The sequence below is a fragment of the Anarhichas minor genome, unplaced genomic scaffold (assembly GCF_050575085.1).
Source record: "Anarhichas minor isolate MPS153535 unplaced genomic scaffold, ASM5057508v1 ptg000023l, whole genome shotgun sequence".
NCBI lineage: Eukaryota > Metazoa > Chordata > Actinopteri > Perciformes > Anarhichadidae > Anarhichas > Anarhichas minor.
In genome coordinates, this window is record NW_027466469.1 from 6,946,405 (window position 1) to 6,965,840 (window position 19,436).

General features: G+C 40.7%; 1 protein-coding gene across 1 annotated transcript in view; it reads left to right on the plus strand.

Annotated features, from left to right (window-relative positions):
• nfasca (neurofascin homolog (chicken) a) overlaps nucleotides 1-19,436 on the plus strand; it is a 63,979-nt gene that overhangs the window by 18,077 nt on the left and 26,466 nt on the right. The window contains exons 7-24 of the mRNA XM_076096921.1: nucleotides 838-1,008; nucleotides 1,386-1,433; nucleotides 6,058-6,169; nucleotides 6,605-6,789; nucleotides 6,878-7,009; nucleotides 7,262-7,405; nucleotides 8,088-8,199; nucleotides 8,331-8,497; nucleotides 9,762-9,909; nucleotides 10,325-10,449; nucleotides 13,348-13,449; nucleotides 13,804-14,001; nucleotides 15,006-15,076; nucleotides 15,348-15,570; nucleotides 15,749-15,864; nucleotides 16,028-16,238; nucleotides 16,664-16,786; nucleotides 17,522-17,695. Coding sequence (XP_075953036.1) covers nucleotides 838-1,008; nucleotides 1,386-1,433; nucleotides 6,058-6,169; nucleotides 6,605-6,789; nucleotides 6,878-7,009; nucleotides 7,262-7,405; nucleotides 8,088-8,199; nucleotides 8,331-8,497; nucleotides 9,762-9,909; nucleotides 10,325-10,449; nucleotides 13,348-13,449; nucleotides 13,804-14,001; nucleotides 15,006-15,076; nucleotides 15,348-15,570; nucleotides 15,749-15,864; nucleotides 16,028-16,238; nucleotides 16,664-16,786; nucleotides 17,522-17,695 — 2,562 coding nt within the window. The remainder of the gene's footprint in view (nucleotides 1-837; nucleotides 1,009-1,385; nucleotides 1,434-6,057; nucleotides 6,170-6,604; nucleotides 6,790-6,877; nucleotides 7,010-7,261; nucleotides 7,406-8,087; nucleotides 8,200-8,330; nucleotides 8,498-9,761; nucleotides 9,910-10,324; nucleotides 10,450-13,347; nucleotides 13,450-13,803; nucleotides 14,002-15,005; nucleotides 15,077-15,347; nucleotides 15,571-15,748; nucleotides 15,865-16,027; nucleotides 16,239-16,663; nucleotides 16,787-17,521; nucleotides 17,696-19,436) is intronic.

Consider the following 19,436-nt stretch of genomic DNA (forward strand, 5'->3'; position numbering starts at 1 on the left):
ATAAGTTGTGGGACTTGAAATAGGCAGATCAAAATCAAAGCAGTAGTGGCAGAGACACCAGACTTGTAGTTCATAGTATGGATCAATCTACAAAAACACTGGATGCTGCATTTCCCATAATGCAATTGACTTTTTTCATCAGACCCTGCATGCCTGCTGAACACCCCTCTCTTTCAAACTCCATGAACCCAAATTGAAATTTGTAGTTCAACCCATAAGTTGTGTATAAATATATATTCACAATATTGAGATTTGAGTAAAAGATTATTATAATAATGTCAGTCAAATTCATCTTTAACTTTTTTTATTGTGCTTCTTGTCTCTTTTTGGCAAATGAATTACACTAACTATATCCATAAAAAAGGGTGATTTAAGAGGCGCTGGACTGTTTGCACAATATTACATGTGTATTGCAAATTACACATTTCCAAATATGATTACAAAATGGCAAATTATTAAATCCAAAATATTCAGAATGAAATGCAAATTGATAGAAAATAGCCAATGTATCACATGTGTTCTCATCAGAAAACAATATATATTCAACAATATATTAAACAATTAACGACAATCTATGATTTTCCCAACAATAATGTGTTAGTCCTGAAGTCTTGTTTCATTACTTATCCAAGGTGAAGAGTCTTCAACTTTATATTTAAGTTTAACATTAAAACTGCAAATCCTCATGTCTTCACCTCAGTGTTAATGCTAACATGCGACTACTAGCAGCTACTTACGCTGAATATTCTATCAGATCAACTTGTTCATGTGGTTTCATTCTCTCTCTCTTTCCGTTTCCCTCTGTCCGTCCCTCTGGTCACCTCCTCTGTCTTCCAGCGATGACTCCGATCCCTCAGGATAAGAGGGTGTCCATGGGTCTGAACGGAGACCTATACTTCTCCAACGTCTTGACCAAAGACGCTCACACCGACTACAGCTGCAACGCTCGCTTCCTCTTCACACACACCATCCAGCAGAAGAACCCCTTCACACTTAAAGTCCTGACTAGTGAGTCGACAACACACACACACACACACACACTTGCAGATCCCGTACTGACTTTGAGTTAATGTAGTCATTTATTCTCTCTGTTCTCTCTCACTGTCTGCTGTGAGTGTTCTGATCACACACCAATCCAACCAATGGAGTATGACATGTCCCCATCTAGAGGTGATGTCATGACATGACATGAGAAGCATTCAATCATAACCTTTAATGAGAGTTTTTCAGGTTGCTGCAGAGAAGAGAAGACAATGAAATGTTGGGTTATCTGATATAATGTGAAATATTTTTCTTCAGATGTGACCGTGTGTCTTCAGGTTCTGTGAGTGTGTCCCATGTGTGGACTGATGAGCCACTGTGTGTGTGTGTGTGTGTGTTTTCAGAGGAGCCGTATAATGACACGTCTTACAATGCCACTGACCCCTACGGTGGTGAGTCACTTCCTGTCCACCTCCTTAGTCAAGTCCCACAGTAACACGGCTAGCACACTAACCTGCTAGCTCAGTGAAGCTCAAGTCATTACTCAGCCTGACCTTCGACACACATTTAACCTCCTAACTGCTCTCTACATGTGTAGAATTCACCGACTGGCTGCAGGAGGAGAAGTGAGTGTTGGTTGGTGTGCTTCTTTAAGGTATAACTGGATCTTATGCTGCCGATATCATATATTTTTTAATTGGATCCTTATCAATAGAGAAAAATCACAACATCTACGTGAATTCAACCACATTTAGATCATTCAAAAAAATTAACAAAACAACTATTTCCCTTATTACATCTAACAAAGATCACATAACCTAGACAGGAGACTGGAATATGAGACTTGTGAGCAACAATATTAGAACGTTCTTGAATTGTTGCTTCTTACATATGAATCAAATGTTCTCAGGTCAGTCTGGGGGCCATAGGATTCATACAGTATATCCTGGAAAGTTTGGCTGACTTAATTTACAGATGTCAGTTTTTGAGACGGATCATCTGCCACTGCTTCTTTCTGTTCTGTTATCCATTGTGAGTTAAAAACTGAAAGTTTATTTTTAGCGATATTTGAGGCTTGGTAAGCATTGGTTTTAATGTCACTGAAATGTTATTATACGTAGGCTCCATAATATATTATTGTCAGTTTTACCATTACATACATATCAACTCTGCAACCCTGTCTCCGAAAATACGTCCTCATACAAGTGAACTGCATTCTCAATTATGTTTTGAGGGAAACGTATTTTCTCCCAAATCATAGTGGCAGTTCTTTACTCGTAATTAACATTGTAAATTGAAACAAAACAAAAAACTCAACAGAACTACTTGTTTGAGTTTATCACAAACATCCCGGTTTGGCTTAAAATAAGTAGGTTAGTTTCGTTATTGAAATTACGGACATAAATTTAAATAATTTAATGTTGACTTTTGGTTTTATTCGGAACACAAACAGCGGCTACTGGGTGAAAGTCCCATGTTTGTTTGACCCTTTTCAGACTTGATTAGAAATGTATTTGAGCTACGTTAAAAAAAAAGCGTAGGTATTTTATCGGCTGTTTAAAAAATAGGTTTCTCTCTAAACATTATTGAGAATGCAGTTTTGTTGTACGGGAATGCACATTGTAAGAGACAGGACTAAACTGATTGAACACATTTACCAGTCATTGGAACTTTAATGGATTTTCCTTCCCATTTTCAAACAAGAAAAACATAGTGGTAGCTCTGAAAACATTGTTGAATTTGTGCTGAAACTACAGTAAAACCAGTGTTGCAATAATTGAGCTTCAGTACTTTAAAGACATGTTGAGTCATGCTATTATCTAAGCATTGACCATAATTTAATTAAACCTTGTAGCAGTCGATGTTCTTCACATTTCAATCTCAAAATCTAGTGAGGTAAACAGTCTGACCTCTCAAGACATAGTTTACACTGTGTTTTTAAGATATGTTTTAGATTGAAACTTCTGCTATTTATGTCTAGATGCAGTACGCCCCCCCCCCCCAAAAGTCCTCCGAGATCAAACATGTTTTGGTTTTAATTGTTGTTTCCATGAGAATAAAATATGTTAATCCCCTTTGCACATCTTGCCACTTGCCAACTTTCCACTGAAACTCCTTATATAACTGACAGAGATGAATTAATGCAATATGTTGCAGCAGAATAAAATTGCTCCTGTTCAATCGGTGTAGTGTTTGTCAGCTGCTCATTAAATGAAGAATCAAACCAAATTCAACGTCGGCGAGGAGAATGAGCGACTGGGCCAGATGTGACTTCCAATAGAAGACTTATCAACATCCTTCTGACCCTAATATGCACTCACACAGTAGAAATAAGTATTCATGTCATTTAGTCCATAATTAGTCTATTCCATCTTTCAATCAGCGTTAAACGATTACATGTAATGAATAAACATATATTAATTAACACACAAATTACCCTTAATTCATATGTATTGCACATACAGTATATTCATTATGCTATACATGTATTGAATGAGCCCATAGCTGGAGGGAAGAGATCAGCCAAAGTGACAACATATGTGTCAGTGGCTGAACTGGGGGGTGATATGTCCCTAAGGGGAGAAGATGCTCCCAGTGACAGACCAGGCCGGCGGCTCCGAGGCCCCAGCGGGACCGAAGACTCCGAAGAGGCTCCAGCTCAGAGAGGGATTAGGTCACATGATGAATATTCAGTCCAGATTCACGCTGTGGTCATTAATAATCATATATGTATGGCAGTAGGTCTGCATTCAAGACACATTTCTGAGTGAGTGTGGGGGAGTGCGGAGTCTGTAACAGCTGTCGAAAACACTCACACGAGGCCGTTATCACACACGCTCATGCACACATGCTAGCTATTTTATTTGTAATCTCCTACAGATGCAAAAACATAACTCAAATTTTTTTGTGAGTGGGATTGAGTCTAAAGCTGCAGTGCATCCTGGGAAGCATTGCCTGCCATTCTCCTCAGCAGGGTGATAGCCATGTTAGCCACATCTCCAGGTAGCTCACTGCATTGCCGTAGCTATGTAGCTATTATTATTGACACATAATCACCTTGGCTTTTGTTACCACTAACCGTCTTCTGTATGTTTCCTCCTCTTCTTATTCTTCTCCTCCCAGTTTCACTAACAATAGCAGATCCTCCTCCGCCAGCCACTGGACAAGCTAACCGCTAACAGATGTTTTAATCCCACACAGATCTGCATCACAAAGGAGGCTAATGCTAATTTAATCCCACACACTTTTTAGCATGCTGCAGCTCTGTGCTGGCTGGATCCTATGTCCACACTGTTGGCAGCATTTGTGTTGGGATTGGATCTGACTGGAAATGTGCTCTCTAGAACTCTTAAGTAATGATCAAAGAGCCAGACAAATCAGTCTGTGTAATAAGATTTAAAAAGCAGCAGTTTTTTGAATTGGTTTATTCCGTGGTGTAGTTTCAAATAATTACCAGTCAATCAACATTACCAATGCTGCATACAGTGGATGTAATACAAGGTCGGCCTGAGACTTTAGGAGCACTAAGCACATTGTCATCCTCACAAATGTGTCCAAACCAAAGTGTAACTCTAAACTCATGCAATTTAAACTAGTATTCCTGTACAGAATTAATTATTCTGTTTTATTACAACTTGGATCTTATTTTCACAAGGGAATAAACACTGGCAGTCAGGCAGTGATATGTGGAGTTATTACCTAAACTATCTGTTGTAATAGCCATCACAGTTTACAGAGCCACTTGCTACATCAACTTTCACTCTCAGTTTGACCTCCAGATTAAGTGTAAGAAAGTAAAAGAAAGGCTTTACAGTTTTAGTTCCATTTCGCAAAATTAACTTTGAATTATTTAAATATGCAGTGCAATAATAAGCTACATCTACAACAATACAGAGATGAGACTAAATTCTCTTGGTGGGCTTGCTGAAAATGACATCTGCAGATAATATAAGGGTTTACAGTTTAAAACATGTTAACTGTTTCCATGTGAAAGGTGAAGCACTGAAAGCAGTTGAAGAGAGTTTATTTGAAACAATCTAAGTGTCAGTTGAAGTGTTTGAGCTGAAAGCAGCTGACCTTCAAGCCCTTTGGACAGTTGAATTATCAGTTTGTAAATTGTAACACTTAAAGTAGTTTAACGAAGAGCTGAATATAAAACAGTTGAAATAAATGCACTCGTGTGGCACACCCACATACAGAGTATAACAATGAAACGATAGGTGACATAATATTTGACACACTTAGTTTTGTCACGAGTGTAGTTTATGTGAAAGGTGAGTTCACGCTAAACTACGTGCCTGATTAAAGTGCTACATGCGTTTGGTTGTTGAAGTAAACAAAGACAGCACTTAGCAGTTTACTCACGTCCCACACTGCTTAGCTGAACTGACTGTTTGATTAATTAATGCTCAAATGGTTTGTTCACAATTTGTGTTGAAAAGAAACAAGCTGAAGCAACACTGATGCCAAACTAACCCTCGATTATTTAATGGAAATCAGAGGTTTAAGATAGATTTGATCCTCGCAGTCACTGTACTGTGTGTGTGGATTATTAAAGGCCTCACAACCTAAAAGCCAACTCCAAACAATACCAAGGTTCTGTTCTAAAGGCTCTAGTTCCTGTCCAATGCTGCTCCTTGCTTTAGCCAAGCCCTGCTGGAAGGTTCAACATGGGGTTATATAACGACTACATGACTTTAATATTCTTCAGCTTCACGTTGAAGTCATCTCATCACAGCAGAAGAACGTTTTATCAGCTGCTTTATTTAAGCTTTCAATGCCAATCTTTGCCATCTCTGTTCTCTTGGCAAACACAAAGCAAGATCAGTAAATCCTGTGAGAGAAGCCAGAGGGCGTTAAACCCGTTTACAGGCCGCCTTGGCCTCACGACAGACTGCAGGGAGAGCTGAAGCCTGGTGGAGATGGAGCGCAGCCACATGGAAACGATCAGACTTGTAGTGCTAGGTTCATGTGGCAGTACCTGCAAACAGGATGTTCAGCTCCTGGTACAAAGATAAACTGTAATGTGTGTTTGTTTGTGTGTGTGTTAACCCCGCCCTCATTCCTCGTCCGCAGGCCGTAAAGTAGCCGAGTCCACGCCGACCTTCCTCTCACCCTCAGGGACAGAGAGCTCCAAGATGGTGCTACGGGACGAGCAACTGCTGCTGGAGTGTATCGCTGCTGGACTGTGAGCTCTCTCTCTCACACACACACACACACACACACACACACACATAGAGATAAAAACTGCATAATTCAGACACCAGATGTTTGATTTACATTTGAAATAGAAGAAGAATGAAATAATTCAAATCTCCATGTAGTCCATGTCCCCTCTGTGATGCATGACAGGAGAATAATCTGAGAACTTGGATGCTGAATGTGTTCTTCCTGTCCAGCACCAGTGACCCTCGATCATTATAGAACCCCAACAGTGCAACTGGGCTCTAAATATTGAGTTAGTATGTGTTCCTTTGGTCCCTCTGCAGTCTACTCAGTAGTTGGACTGAAGAGGTTTGAGCTGTAATTTGTCAGCTGATCAAGTTCCAATAGTGCGAGACCAACCTTTTAATAATAATAATAATAAATGACAGTGAGGATTTCCCTCTTTGTCCCAATACAGTCCGACGCCCACTATCAAATGGTTTAAGAAGGGTGGGGACCTGCCAGGGAGAAAGGTGAAGTTTGACAACTACAACAAGACCCTGAAGATCATCAACGTGTCAGAGGAGGATGCTGGGGAGTATGTATGCATGGCTAACAACCATCTAGGCAGCATACGCCACTCCATCTTTGTCCAGGTCAAAGGTGAGGAGGTGACACTGGTTATGTGTTTCTACAGATGTATGTTTGTGTTTGAGTCCATCATGCTCATCTGACTCCCTGCGTTCCACAGCGGCTCCTTATTGGCTCGACAAACCCTTCAACCTGGTGCTCGCTCCGGAGGAGAACGGCCCTCTGGTGTGTCGGGCCAACGGCAACCCCAAACCCAACATCCAGTGGCTGGTCAATGGACTGCCTATAGAAAGTACATATTCTGTCAACCAGCTTTTCTGACCAATCTGTTCTGAATGGCCAGATTTCAGTAAATGAAAAGGACAATGAGGACCTGGTTCTGTTCTGATCTTATTTACTGAAGTCTGTAGCAGACTACAAAAGTAACCACTCAAATCAAATCAATTTAAATTCAAATATTGTCTTCACTAGACATCCGTGTAAAATGAATTCTGTAACTTTCCCTATTATTGCTATGTGTTTCTTTCCTCTCCCCTGACCTCAGGCACTCCCCACAGCCCCAGCAGACAGGTGCTCGGTGACACCATCATGTTCCGCTTGGTGCAGATGGGAAGCAGCGCTGTCTACCAGTGCAACGCCTCCAACCAGCACGGCTACCTGTTGGCCAACGCCTTCGTCAGCGTCCTCGGTGAGACACGGAGGAGGAAGTCGATTTCAAAAATGTATACAGAGCAGTGGGTGTGTCGCCTATCTGTCTGTAAGCCTTAGCCCTCGCCTTGCTCTACAGCCCTGAATTATCTGTGGAAATATTAATGCAAGGCCATTTGGTTTAAGAATATTTCCATCACCACTGAACCTGTGCATGTTTTCCTTCAATGATTAGAATGAACAAAAGTCGATAGTCATCCACACACATTTTCATAGCCTCTTGACACTGTTTACATTCTGTATAATCAGGGTTTGATTGATCTAGCAGTCTTCCATGTGTACATTTTATGCTAAACTAGGCTAAACACATCATGGACTCAGTAGATTCAATTTCTACTAATAATGAATATTACTGTGAAAAAAAAAGCAAACATGCTTATTCTAAAGTATGTGAATACACTGCTATTCAACTTCAACTTTATTTTTAATTGATTACAAATGAATTCTAATCTAGTAAGCCTTTTACACAGAGGATATTTAAACATGTTGCAGACAGTTAATAAAATGAGAAGGCTGAATTCAATATAGCTGCTTCAGTACCAGTTATGTGCACACTAGCTGACTGTCACACTGTCACAAATATTAAAAACTCTGTGACTCGTGCAGAGTCCTGGTAAGTGATGTAGTGGTGAAGGCGTCATCCTCTGTCCCTCTTCTTGCAGACATGCCTCCGAGGATGCTGGGCCCTAAAAACCAGCTGATCAAAGTCATCGAGAACAACCGCACCTTCCTCGACTGTCCCTTCTTCGGTTCTCCTCTGCCGGACCTACGATGGTGAGCATCGACAGCTCTAATACTGGTTTTGGCATCAACCTCTGTAAACCCACATCTGTGTATTCTTGAGCACAACATTCATGCAGCTATACTTTATCATTCATATTCCCCTATGCTGTCCGTGCTTGCAGGTTTAAGAACGGACAGGGCAGTGGGCTGGACGGAGGTCAGTACCGCGTTTACATCAACGGCACCCTGGAGATCAAACGGGCCCGAGCAGAGGACGAGGGCACCTACACCTGTGTGGCCAACAGCATGCTGGGCACGGCCGAGAACCAGGTCCGCCTTGAGGTCAAAGGTCAGTCATTACATCTCTGTTGTACAGGGTGTGCTGTTAAGACTCACAGCGAAACTGAAACTTAAAGTAATGTTTCAACTCCAAATGAGTTGTTATTACATCATGTGCAGCATACATTGTGCAACAATCAGCTCCAACAGGGTTTATGACGTTGTACATGGGCTCCCATTGCATGTCACTATGTGTGTGGAAGATGTGAAATGATTTATTTTCCTTGTGCCAAACAGCCTGCACTGTTGGATCATGGCTTTAATTCAACTTCTGCCTACTAACAGTTACATTTGTATTCAAACTGCATATGTATTCCCATGCTAGCATTCAGGGTAGAGCTGAACTGAAAACAATTTAAACAGGTGCATTCATCTGCCAAGGCAGTGAGATACATTTTCATTCGTCAGTATGTTTTGTCAAGTACAATGGCAAGTAGAGATCCTCATCTTTAGAAAGCATCCGTTAGTTCATTATGTGTTTGAAGAATCTGCTGCCGAGATTACGTTCAATTTCCCCGGTCCAGGAACTGTGATGTTCTTATTCTGCACAGCCGTTGTATAGAGGAGGTACATGGAGGGTGGATGGATGGACGTACAAGCTAACCCTAACCCATTTACTACAAAACGGATTCGCCAATGCAAAGAAGTTGTATATGGATGTCATCATATCTCTGCACCGTTGACAGCAGTGGCAGGAGGCATAATGACATCCATTCAAACAAAACTTATTTGTACGTCCGTCCAGCCATGCGTACTGTCCGGTCCATTCTCGTGGACGCGATATCTCAGGAATGCCCAGAGGGAATTTCTTCAAATTTGGCACAAAAGTCAACCTGTACACAAGGAAGAACTGATTCGAAAGGTCACGAAACACGTTTTGGGCCACTACTCAAGAATTCATATCCGAATCATGACAATTTCACACAAGTGTCTAACAGGATATAATGATGAATTGATGACATTTTGGACAGACATGGATGTAAACTGATTGGTTGGTGGGAGGCATGCAAATGCGAGTTGCTGAAAGTACACTCGGGGCAGATTTGTTCAACAGAAAAAAGAAAGTTTTAGGTGCTGTGGTAGAATAACAGATGTTGAAAGTGGCCTTGCAGTCATATTTGTGTGAGCGTTTTGGAAAAGAGTGTGTTCCATCCAACTCTGACAAGCAATCACACACACCTGTCACTGATTTTTCCTGGATGCATCTGAGTGTCCGAGTTAACAAAGAATGTGCGTGTGTGTATGCGCTCCCCTTCAACCTCACTCCCGCTCAGAGCCGACTCGTATTGTTCGAGCCCCGGAGCGCCGGTCGGCCGTCAGGGGCTCCACGGCTCACTTTGACTGTAAAGTGAAGTCTGATCCCAGCCTGCCCATCACTGTGGCCTGGACCAAGGACGACAAGCCTCTCTACCTGGGCTGGAGGTAACGGCACACAAAGACATCTCTGGTGCCCCTATCCTGCACCTGTAAAGCCAAAACACTGAAAATAATCCAAGCTAAGCTATCATTTAACAACAGTAAATGTTTATCATTTCCTCTGAAAAGAAATGGACAGCAATGGATCATTGGTCTGTGGTTTATGTGTTATTAAGTGAAAAATAAGTCATTCAGTTTAGTTGTATGGAATGTAATTTTGTATGAGACAGGGTAGTTCTCAGAGTTATGACACACACCTATAACTTGTCTCGGAGAGGAAATAGAGCTAAAATCGTGTCATACAATGAGAAATACCATTTTTTTTGTCAGTTATTTGATTTTAGAATTGAACGACTGATTGATTTTATACAGATGTCAGCTCAAGTAAAAACTTGAATTCTTCCCTGTGTTTGTCTCCCAGGCTCAGGAAAGACGAGGAGTCACTGACCATCCCCAATGTGAACGAGGGGGACGAGGGAACCTACACCTGCACTGTCAAATCTGAGATAGACCAGGACTCAGCCTCAGCCCGCCTCACGGTGTTAGGTACACTTACATATAGAACGGACCTGGAGAAAATGGCATATTCAGATTGAATTTTCAAAAGGAGTTTTATTTAAAAAATACGATATTCTTTGAGCCCAAATAAAACACAGTACTTATTTAATTATAGATAATCTATGACACCGTATCAGTTTATGTATTTTGCATGTAAAACCATTTTGTGTAAAGAAACTACTAACTACATCTGCCAAGAAAAATGTTGACATTGTACATTTCTGCAAGAGATTCGTAGAACACAAAAATATGTTTCATGAACACATTTCATATCAGCCTCGTATCGCTCACGCAGAAATGCACAATGCCACCTGGTTAACATTGTGAAATGATTTGTTAGGTTTAGGCAAAAGACAAAGGACAAAGGTTTAGCCTACATGTTCAAGGTTAGAAAACATAACATGGTGTGTGTTCCAATTACAACACAACAATGCTTCATGACAAGCGTAGTAACTAGCATAACTAAATAACCAACCTTAGCAGACTTTCTTACGTAACATTGTGTAACAAGCGTGAAAAAGTAATGTAACAAGGGTAAAGCCATTGTTTGCTTTTGGTTTCACAAAGGGCACTAACAGCCCTCTCCATCATCCGTCCCTGCCGCTCCTAGTGGACTCGTTTACCTGTTTTATTCATTATTTAACCACGGAACTTTTATACCAACTTTCAGTAACAGTTGCTTGGTATATCACGCCACTTGCTCTGAGGGACGGTATTGATGGTTTGCAGTTCTAGACGTACAATGACCACATCCTGGTGACTGTGTTGTTGAAATATAGTGAAAGAGAAGAAGGCAGTCTCTCAAAATTGTCAAGTACCGGCACTTCATAATTATAGTTATTTACCTCTTAGACACACGCACAGACACGCACAGTCTCACACACACACACACACACACACACACACACACACACACACACACACACTATTATGCTTTTACTTTTGCTTTGTATTAATGCTTTTTATATTTTCTCAGTAGATATTTTCTGTAAATGTCTTCTCTTGACACTACTATTTTTCAGCTCTGTCTTCAAATGGAAATCATGCATGTTTTATTGTTGCAACAGTTTACTAAGCTTTAACTCTACTCACTCCCACTGATTCAACAGTTTGCATGCAGCGTATGGAGATGATCCTGTATGGTGCTGTGTAGAAAGTGCTGTAGTGAAGCTATATTGTGGACTCAGTTTGAACATCCTGTTTTGACATTTGAGACTTTTCATTAATGTCAGTAAGTCACAGTCGCCTCTGTTTTTGACCATTTTTTAAGGCATGTTTTGTAATCTTCAAAGCCTCATCCTATCTTCTGAAAAAGTATTTCCTCTTCTGAGCAGTACATTTTGTTTGAGTCAAGAAACAGACACAATTGACAAATGGCTCAAAACTCCACTATTTTTGTTGAATGACCTCCTGGTTCAATCTATTTTCTTAGCTAATTCTCAAATCTAATTGTGAATACAAAAGTCTCAAATGTAAATATGAGGATAACATGATTGTCATTGACCATTGAAGGACAAAAAAGAAAAAGAAAAAACGGAGCCAGGGGAGGGGGACAATACTCTGACAATTAAAACATTCTGAGATTAAAGACATAAATTTACAAGACAAATACTCAGAAATTCTCTGAGATTAATACCACACCTTTATGAGGAAAAAACTCATTGTTTTATTTGTGAAATAACCCTATCGCTTGACTTTACAAGGCATGTATGGTAAATGCATTCAAACAGCCGTTTTTTAAATTAAAGTGTGAACAAAGGGCATATAATACATATATGGAAATAAGATTAATGACATTATATTCACCAGAAGTATAACGAATGTCTCCCTTAAAATTCAAAAGAAAATACCGCTCGATTTGGAATCCTTACAATGACTGATGCATTTGAGTTGAGGACATCTGCAACGCATACAGACACAAAAACAAGCATTTTTTATTTTTCCCCCTCAGAAATCTGCCACTTTAATCTTGAAAATTCAGAGTTTTCTCTGAGAATATTACCTCCCTCCCCTGGCTCCGTGATTACTTTTTTTATTTTTACCAACAAGGACCTTTAATATGGCGTCATACAAACTGAAGCTTAGTGAAGCTGACTTATATTAATACAGTGAGTACTAAATTACTTGTTAACCATTGTGCTCCCCTGCTGTTGACTGGCTGGTAGACTAACATGCATACTCTAACCCTTATACCCACTTCCTGGTCCTTGACCTCGCCCCACAGAGGAAGCCTCCCTCAACCCCTCAGTCTCTAGTGCCTTGCCTCCAGGTAACACACGGCGCGAGTGGAATTCTCTCTTTTTCTTGTCTTCTTATTCTTTTACTTTTTGTCCTCTTCCTCATCTAAACGTGTGCCTCTGCTGTATGACACTATTTATATTAAAACACTGTTATAATGGATATTATTTCATTATGTGCCAATGATGATTCTGTCTCTGTGTGTGTGTGTTAGAGGAGTCTTTAATACCGAATGGATTTTTACATACATGCACCACAAAACATCCCATCAAGTCATTTAATCTCATAGTGAGTCTGACAATGTTTTGTCCAGTTTGGAACCACATTCCCACTCATTCTAAGTTGTTTGTGGAAATTATTAGAAGAGTAGTTTTTCTCATTTGTCCTCATTTCACTGGGCGATGTATTTACCATTTCCTGAAACTTTCAGACAGTGAACTGGGAGGAGATTTGAAGGTGCTATTGGGTGTTATAAAGTAGTTTGTCAATCTAAATAAAGTGTATCTTAAATTAAAATTGACTGACTGATGACCAGGATAGATGACATTGTACAGTATGAGTGTTGCTGCATGCCTATGGTTGTGTGTATGTGTGTTTGTATGTCTTTTTTCCATGTCTAAGGTCAGGTTATTCCCTGTTTCTCTGCAGACCGCTCAGACCCTCCCATGGATCTGGATCTTTCAGACCCCGCAGCCCGCAGCGTTCGCCTCACCTGGATCCCCGGAAACGACCACCGGAGCCCAGTCACGGGTCAGTATATACACACACTCACTTCTCGTTTTCCTGGACATCCTGGAAGGGGATTGTATTACTCTTGCATCCTCACATTTCTCTCTAAATTTTTCATACACAGGCCTGATTTGTTTATGTGAAAGCGTTCGTCCCAGGTCTCCAAGCTCAGGAAAGAAATGATAATGAAGGCATGCAGAAATAGAGGGTTGTAAAATGAATGTAACAGGGTCATTAAACTAGAAGCTGCAGGAGACCCTACCGACCTTCCTACCTGCTGAACGCCTTCAAGGACTACATGTAACCCCCACGATCTCCTCTGCCTTAACAATAAGTGGTCTGTCGATCCTCACGCCAGTTGTGTTATCTCGGCAGAATTCCTGGTCCAGTTTGAGGAGGACCGCTGGGAGCCGGGCAGGTGGCAGGACCTGTCCACATACCCCGGGGACCTCAACTCTGTCATCCTGCAGCTCGCCCCCTTTGTCAATTACCAGTTCAGGGTCATCGCCATCAACGCAGTGGGCCAGAGTCAGCCCAGCCGGCCCTCGCCACGGTACAAGACCAGTGGAGCTGGTGAGGAGCACCACACACACTCACAAGTGTAGTTTATGTACCACCGCATCAAGAACATTTCAGGTACTTTACTTAAAAATGATGACTTTGTTGACTGAAGGACTGTCTTCAGGTCACGACAACCTACCTACATCTTGTAAGAAAACATTTGATTAGACGTAGTGGAACTGTTCAGCCTGTAGGACTCAAATGACCTGGGGGCCAGGTTGTTGTCTCCTAGCATATATATATATATATATATATATATATATATATATATATATATATATATATATATATATATATATATATATATATATATATATATATATATATATATATATATATATATATATATATATATATATATATATATATATTTTATTTTTTTTTGCTGACTTTGCTGCAACTAACCACACCACTAAGTTACCTACCTCGAGACGATATTTCACTGTTAATTTAAGAGTTTACAACTCTGGTCTGGGTATGATACATATAATGATTGTTTGCCTTATAATGTTCAGTGTAATTGCTCATTTATAGTTTGTATTTTGATTTAATATTGTTTATACTTCATATACTGTACTATCCTTTTTACTTTTTACTTTTAAACCTTTCTTTAATTATCTGTGCTATTTCTGTCCTTGTGCTGTTGCGACACCAATCAATAAAGGCTTATCTCATCATACCTTATTTTATCGCATCGCATCGTATCATATTTTATCTTATCTTATCGGAAATACTTAAGGGACAATCAAAATAGGAACAAAAAAACCAAGTATTAAATTGTCGACTTAATGAAAGAATACATTCTAAACCCATGGGAGGGCCCTATGAGATTGTCACATGGGCTGGATGTGTAGTTTGTAGCCCCTTGCTTTAAAGTAAAAGTAGCAGTTAAAGACAACTGGCCAGTAAGCTTCAGGTTTGTCAGGTGGTGTTAACACAACTCTGTGCCTGAGGACATGGGATTAGTTGCAGTTGATGTTGTTCAATCTCAGTGAATTTCATTATGTTACATCCAGCCCCAGATGCCATCCCCAGAGGTCTACGAGGATGGGGATCCAAGAAGGACAATATGGAGATCACCTGGGAGGTAAGACATGTACAAGGCAGGACATTACAACTTGTGAGATTCCTGTTGAATTCATGAATACATCAATCATGATCGTAGATGGAACTGTTTATAAAACCAAGTACCGGTAGTTCAAATAGTAGTATTTTGTAAGTGAGAAGAGCAGCCGTTTGGATTGAGTGGTTGGGCGTTATGTTCTTTTCATGTCTTACAAGTCAAAACAAACCCAAAGTAAATCTTACTTTCAGTCAGTGTACGTTTCACAGTCAGCTTCTTGTCTTGTTTTTTCCAGCCTCTGCTTGATCTGGAGAGGAACGGGCCAAACCTGCACTACAGCGTGTGGTGGAGACGGAAGGATTTGGGAGAGGCGTGGAGTAACATGTCCACGTTTGGGTCCAAACATGTCGTCCACAACACAGAGACCTACGTGCCTTACGAGATCAAAGTCCAGGCCAGGAATGAGTTTGGACAAGGACCTGAGTCTAATGTGGTCGTTGGATACTCTGGAGAGGACAGTGAGTAGAGACACAATGGGTATTTGTTTGGGAAAGACAGTACCAGATTAAACCTCTCACAATGTCATCAGTGAATCTTTTCACTTTGATTTGAAAGTCATTTGTTCTTCTTCCTGCATAAACAGAGCTTAACCTTTCCGACTATTCACACGTACTTTGTCCCTTTTTGTGTGCTCAGAGCCCACCGACGCTCCCACTGAGCTGAGGGTGTCAAAGGTTGACAGCACCAAGGCCAACTTGCACTGGAAGCCCGTGGACCTGAGCTCTGTGCAGGGAGAGTTCAAGGAGTACAGAGTGAGACTGGCTGTGTACTTTTTGTAATGATAATGAAGTTACTGCAGAGTTATTCTGAAAATAGATCCTCAGTTTGCTGACTATTTCTCCGGTTTAATTAATCTCGTCACCCTCTTCTGCACTGTTTTCCCACTGACCACTTTCTCATCCTTCTCCTTTTCAGCTGTACTACTGGCGTGAGTCCAGTCTGGTTCCGGGTCTGGTGGTTAGTAAGGAGAAGAAGACCAAAGGTTTCTACAGCATCGTGGCCGAGCCGTCAAGCATCCTCAGCGACCTGGTGTCCTACTCGAAATACAAGATGTTCCTGGTTGTGGCCAACAACCTCTTTGAGGGTCCACCCAGCAACACGGTGGAGGTCACCACCAAGGAGGGAGGTGAGGACAAGGCCCTCGTAAACTAATATACCTAAGAGTAGGGGTGCAATGGCTCACAAGAATCATGGTTCAGATTGTAATTTTTAGAGGTGTGCCGATTATTGTTTTTGTAGTTTTGTTTTATTCAGCAGCTGGTCTACAACGCCTCCAGACTATGTTTTAGCACCACCATCCCAAGAAATAATTTCAACTGCCCCGAAGTCAATGTAAACCGTCAACAATTCTAAATATTATCCTTCTACTTTGTTCAAGAAATATATTGGTTATCTGCATAAAACACTCAATTCAAATTCATTAGTAGTCTTACTGATGTGTTATAAGCTCCTTAGAGCTATTGTTAGGAAGTTAAACAGTTCATAATTCATCTCTAATATCTATTCATGTTGTTGAACAATCAACAGTAAAACTGTTTCGTGTGTTTGTAGTGCCAGATGCTCCGAAGTTTTTCACGATTAACCGGAGAACTTTTGACACCATCCACCTTGAATGGGACAAACCTCTGGAGCCCAACGGCATTCTGATTGGATACCAGCTCAAGTACCAGACAGGTGAGCTGCTCTGATCCTCTCAAACCAAAGCTATTCACACAAGGGTACCTTTCAAACCTTCAGACAGAAAGCATTTGTTAACTTGGTGCTTCCACTTGGTGATGATTTGCTTGAACATTATGACCTGTAATGCCTATGTTATACTTGTGAGTGTGCGAAGTTCCATGAGGGTCCTTTAGGATCCAGGTGATTAAATGTAGTCATCAGAGGGTGTACGTGAAGATTCAGTGCTCGGACATCCGCGTTGCACCAATTTGTTGTGATCACACGCATTGCCCCAACACTAAAAGTGGTAGGATAGCAATCTACACAGAACTATATAAACAGAACTACTATAAATAAACAAAGCAAATCCCTCAAAAGAGATATGAGCCCTAGTTATCTAGGGCTCATATCTCTTTTGAGGGATTTGCTTTGTTTTATAGTTTTTATTTGAGTAAATTGTATTTGCACCACGCAGCTCTGCAACACAATACAATCAGAAAGGCTTGAACCAAACCAGTTTAACCCTGTTGCCAATGAAGGTGAATGCACTCAAAATGTCTGTTGTATTCAGCCACTGCATTGTGAAAGTGCTGCTCATATGTTGCCAGTCAGATGGAATTTCTGTAAGGAGGAAGTCTATAGTTGCAGCAGTACAAGACTCCTCCAGATTAATTGGGAGTAATTGTGATAGCAAGCCAACCCATCTGTCCCTCTCTGTGTGTGTGTGTGTGTGTGTGTGTGTGTGTGCAGTCAATGGCTCCAAAGTGGGTCGTGCCCAGTTGGAGACTCTCCCCCCTAATGTGACAGAGTTCACCCTCCGCCTGCCGGACCGATCCACCCGCTACAAATTCTACCTGTCAGCGTTCACCCAGGTGGGAGCAGGGGAGGTCTATGCTGAGGAGTCCCCTCACTTCGCCAATGAAGGTGAGTCTTTCTACATTTGACAATTTGACAATTTATTTGCCAAAAAGATCTCACATTCAGCGCATCCCAAAGAAAAATTGAAAAATCTTGTTGAGGGTGGTGAGGCATCATAATCACCAAAATTCACCAATGTTTACATTATAGCCAGTGACAGAAAATATCACCTCACATTTAATAGTCGATCAGCCCACCACTTTTCTTACTGTATATATTTTAGCCATTGATTTTAAATGATGAGGATGAGGCAGTGATCTATATTTTTCTTATTGTCGACAAATCCCATGAAAAGACCCAAACCAATAATGAATGGCCAAAGCCAGATATATCTAATTCACAGTCATAGAACTCCATCGTTCACATGGAGAACTCCATCGTGTCCAGCTGTCTTAGAAAAGGACTGAGTCCTTTGTAAAAATGAAACTATGCATTTGTGAGTTAAAGAAAAAAAATGTCTTCAGAAGGAACCAATGGGGGTTGAAAGCTACAGACAGAGTAGGGAAGTTGGACGGTGATGAGAGGCAGTAAGAATCAAATCATATTCAATTCAATTCAATTTATGTTTGTTAGCCCAAAATCCCAAATCGCAAATTTACTTCAGAGGGCTTTACAATCTGTACACATACGACATCCCCTGTCCCAGGACCCTCACACCGGAACAGGAAAAACTCTCCAAAAAAACCTTTAACGGGGAGGAAAAAAAGGAAAAAACCTTAGAGAGAGTGTACAGAACGAAAAGCACAACAGAGTTACAACACATTTAATGCATATCCTTGAACACGTTTCACTACACTCATCAAGTTGAAATTGGCCTTGAACTAGATAATAGATTTAGATATTTAGAAGTTCAACAAGATCATGTCTGACCCTGTTTACCACTTACTGGAATTGTCCCTTCAACACAGTGTGTCCAACGTTGTCTCCTAACTCTGAACCTTCACTCTGCTGCATTGTGTCTTTTACTGTGTAATTACACAATTACTAGCCCTTTTTCTCTGCATAGAAACCAGGTCGGTCTTCCATAGTGCGTCTATATAGTGAGAATCACTGTGTGTAAGAGAGACGGAGGCATAGGAGTAGAAAGAAAATGAGATCGTTGCCCTTGAACACAGGCCTCTTTGTTAGGGTATCAGATGGAGAGATAACTGCTCTTTCTTTGATGGATGACATTATCAGTGTGACTCACATACATACACACACATTGAGACACAGCTGGATCAGAGGAGTTACCAACATTTGCAAACATTTTAGTCATGAATGAATCACCTGAAAGGTTGTTTCACAGCTTTTTGCAATTGCCAAGACACAGAAAATGGTACTTGTGGCACAATTATAGAAAGCACTATTATAGAAAGCACTAACTCATGTAACCTCTCTATGGACCAGCCGTGTTTAACTATAAGCACAATGTCTGCTTTACACTAAGTTTGACTTGAAAATATCTACACGCGGTTATACATTAGACTTACTCAAAACTAAAAGCCTTTGTGTGTTGTCTGCTAAACATTGAAATACCACACTTATCAATCAATTGATTATCAATCACCTGCACCTCGAATGCACCTGTGAAAACATCTGTAACCAATTAGATCACTTAGAAATTAAAGCTTGTTCTTTGGTGTGAGCAACAATAGAATACATTTTGGAGACATTGGTGTAATACTAGTATTTGTTACCCGGAGAGGTACTTTTCTAACTAAAAACCTGTGAAGCTAACATTAGCAGAGTACGTTAGCACATCATT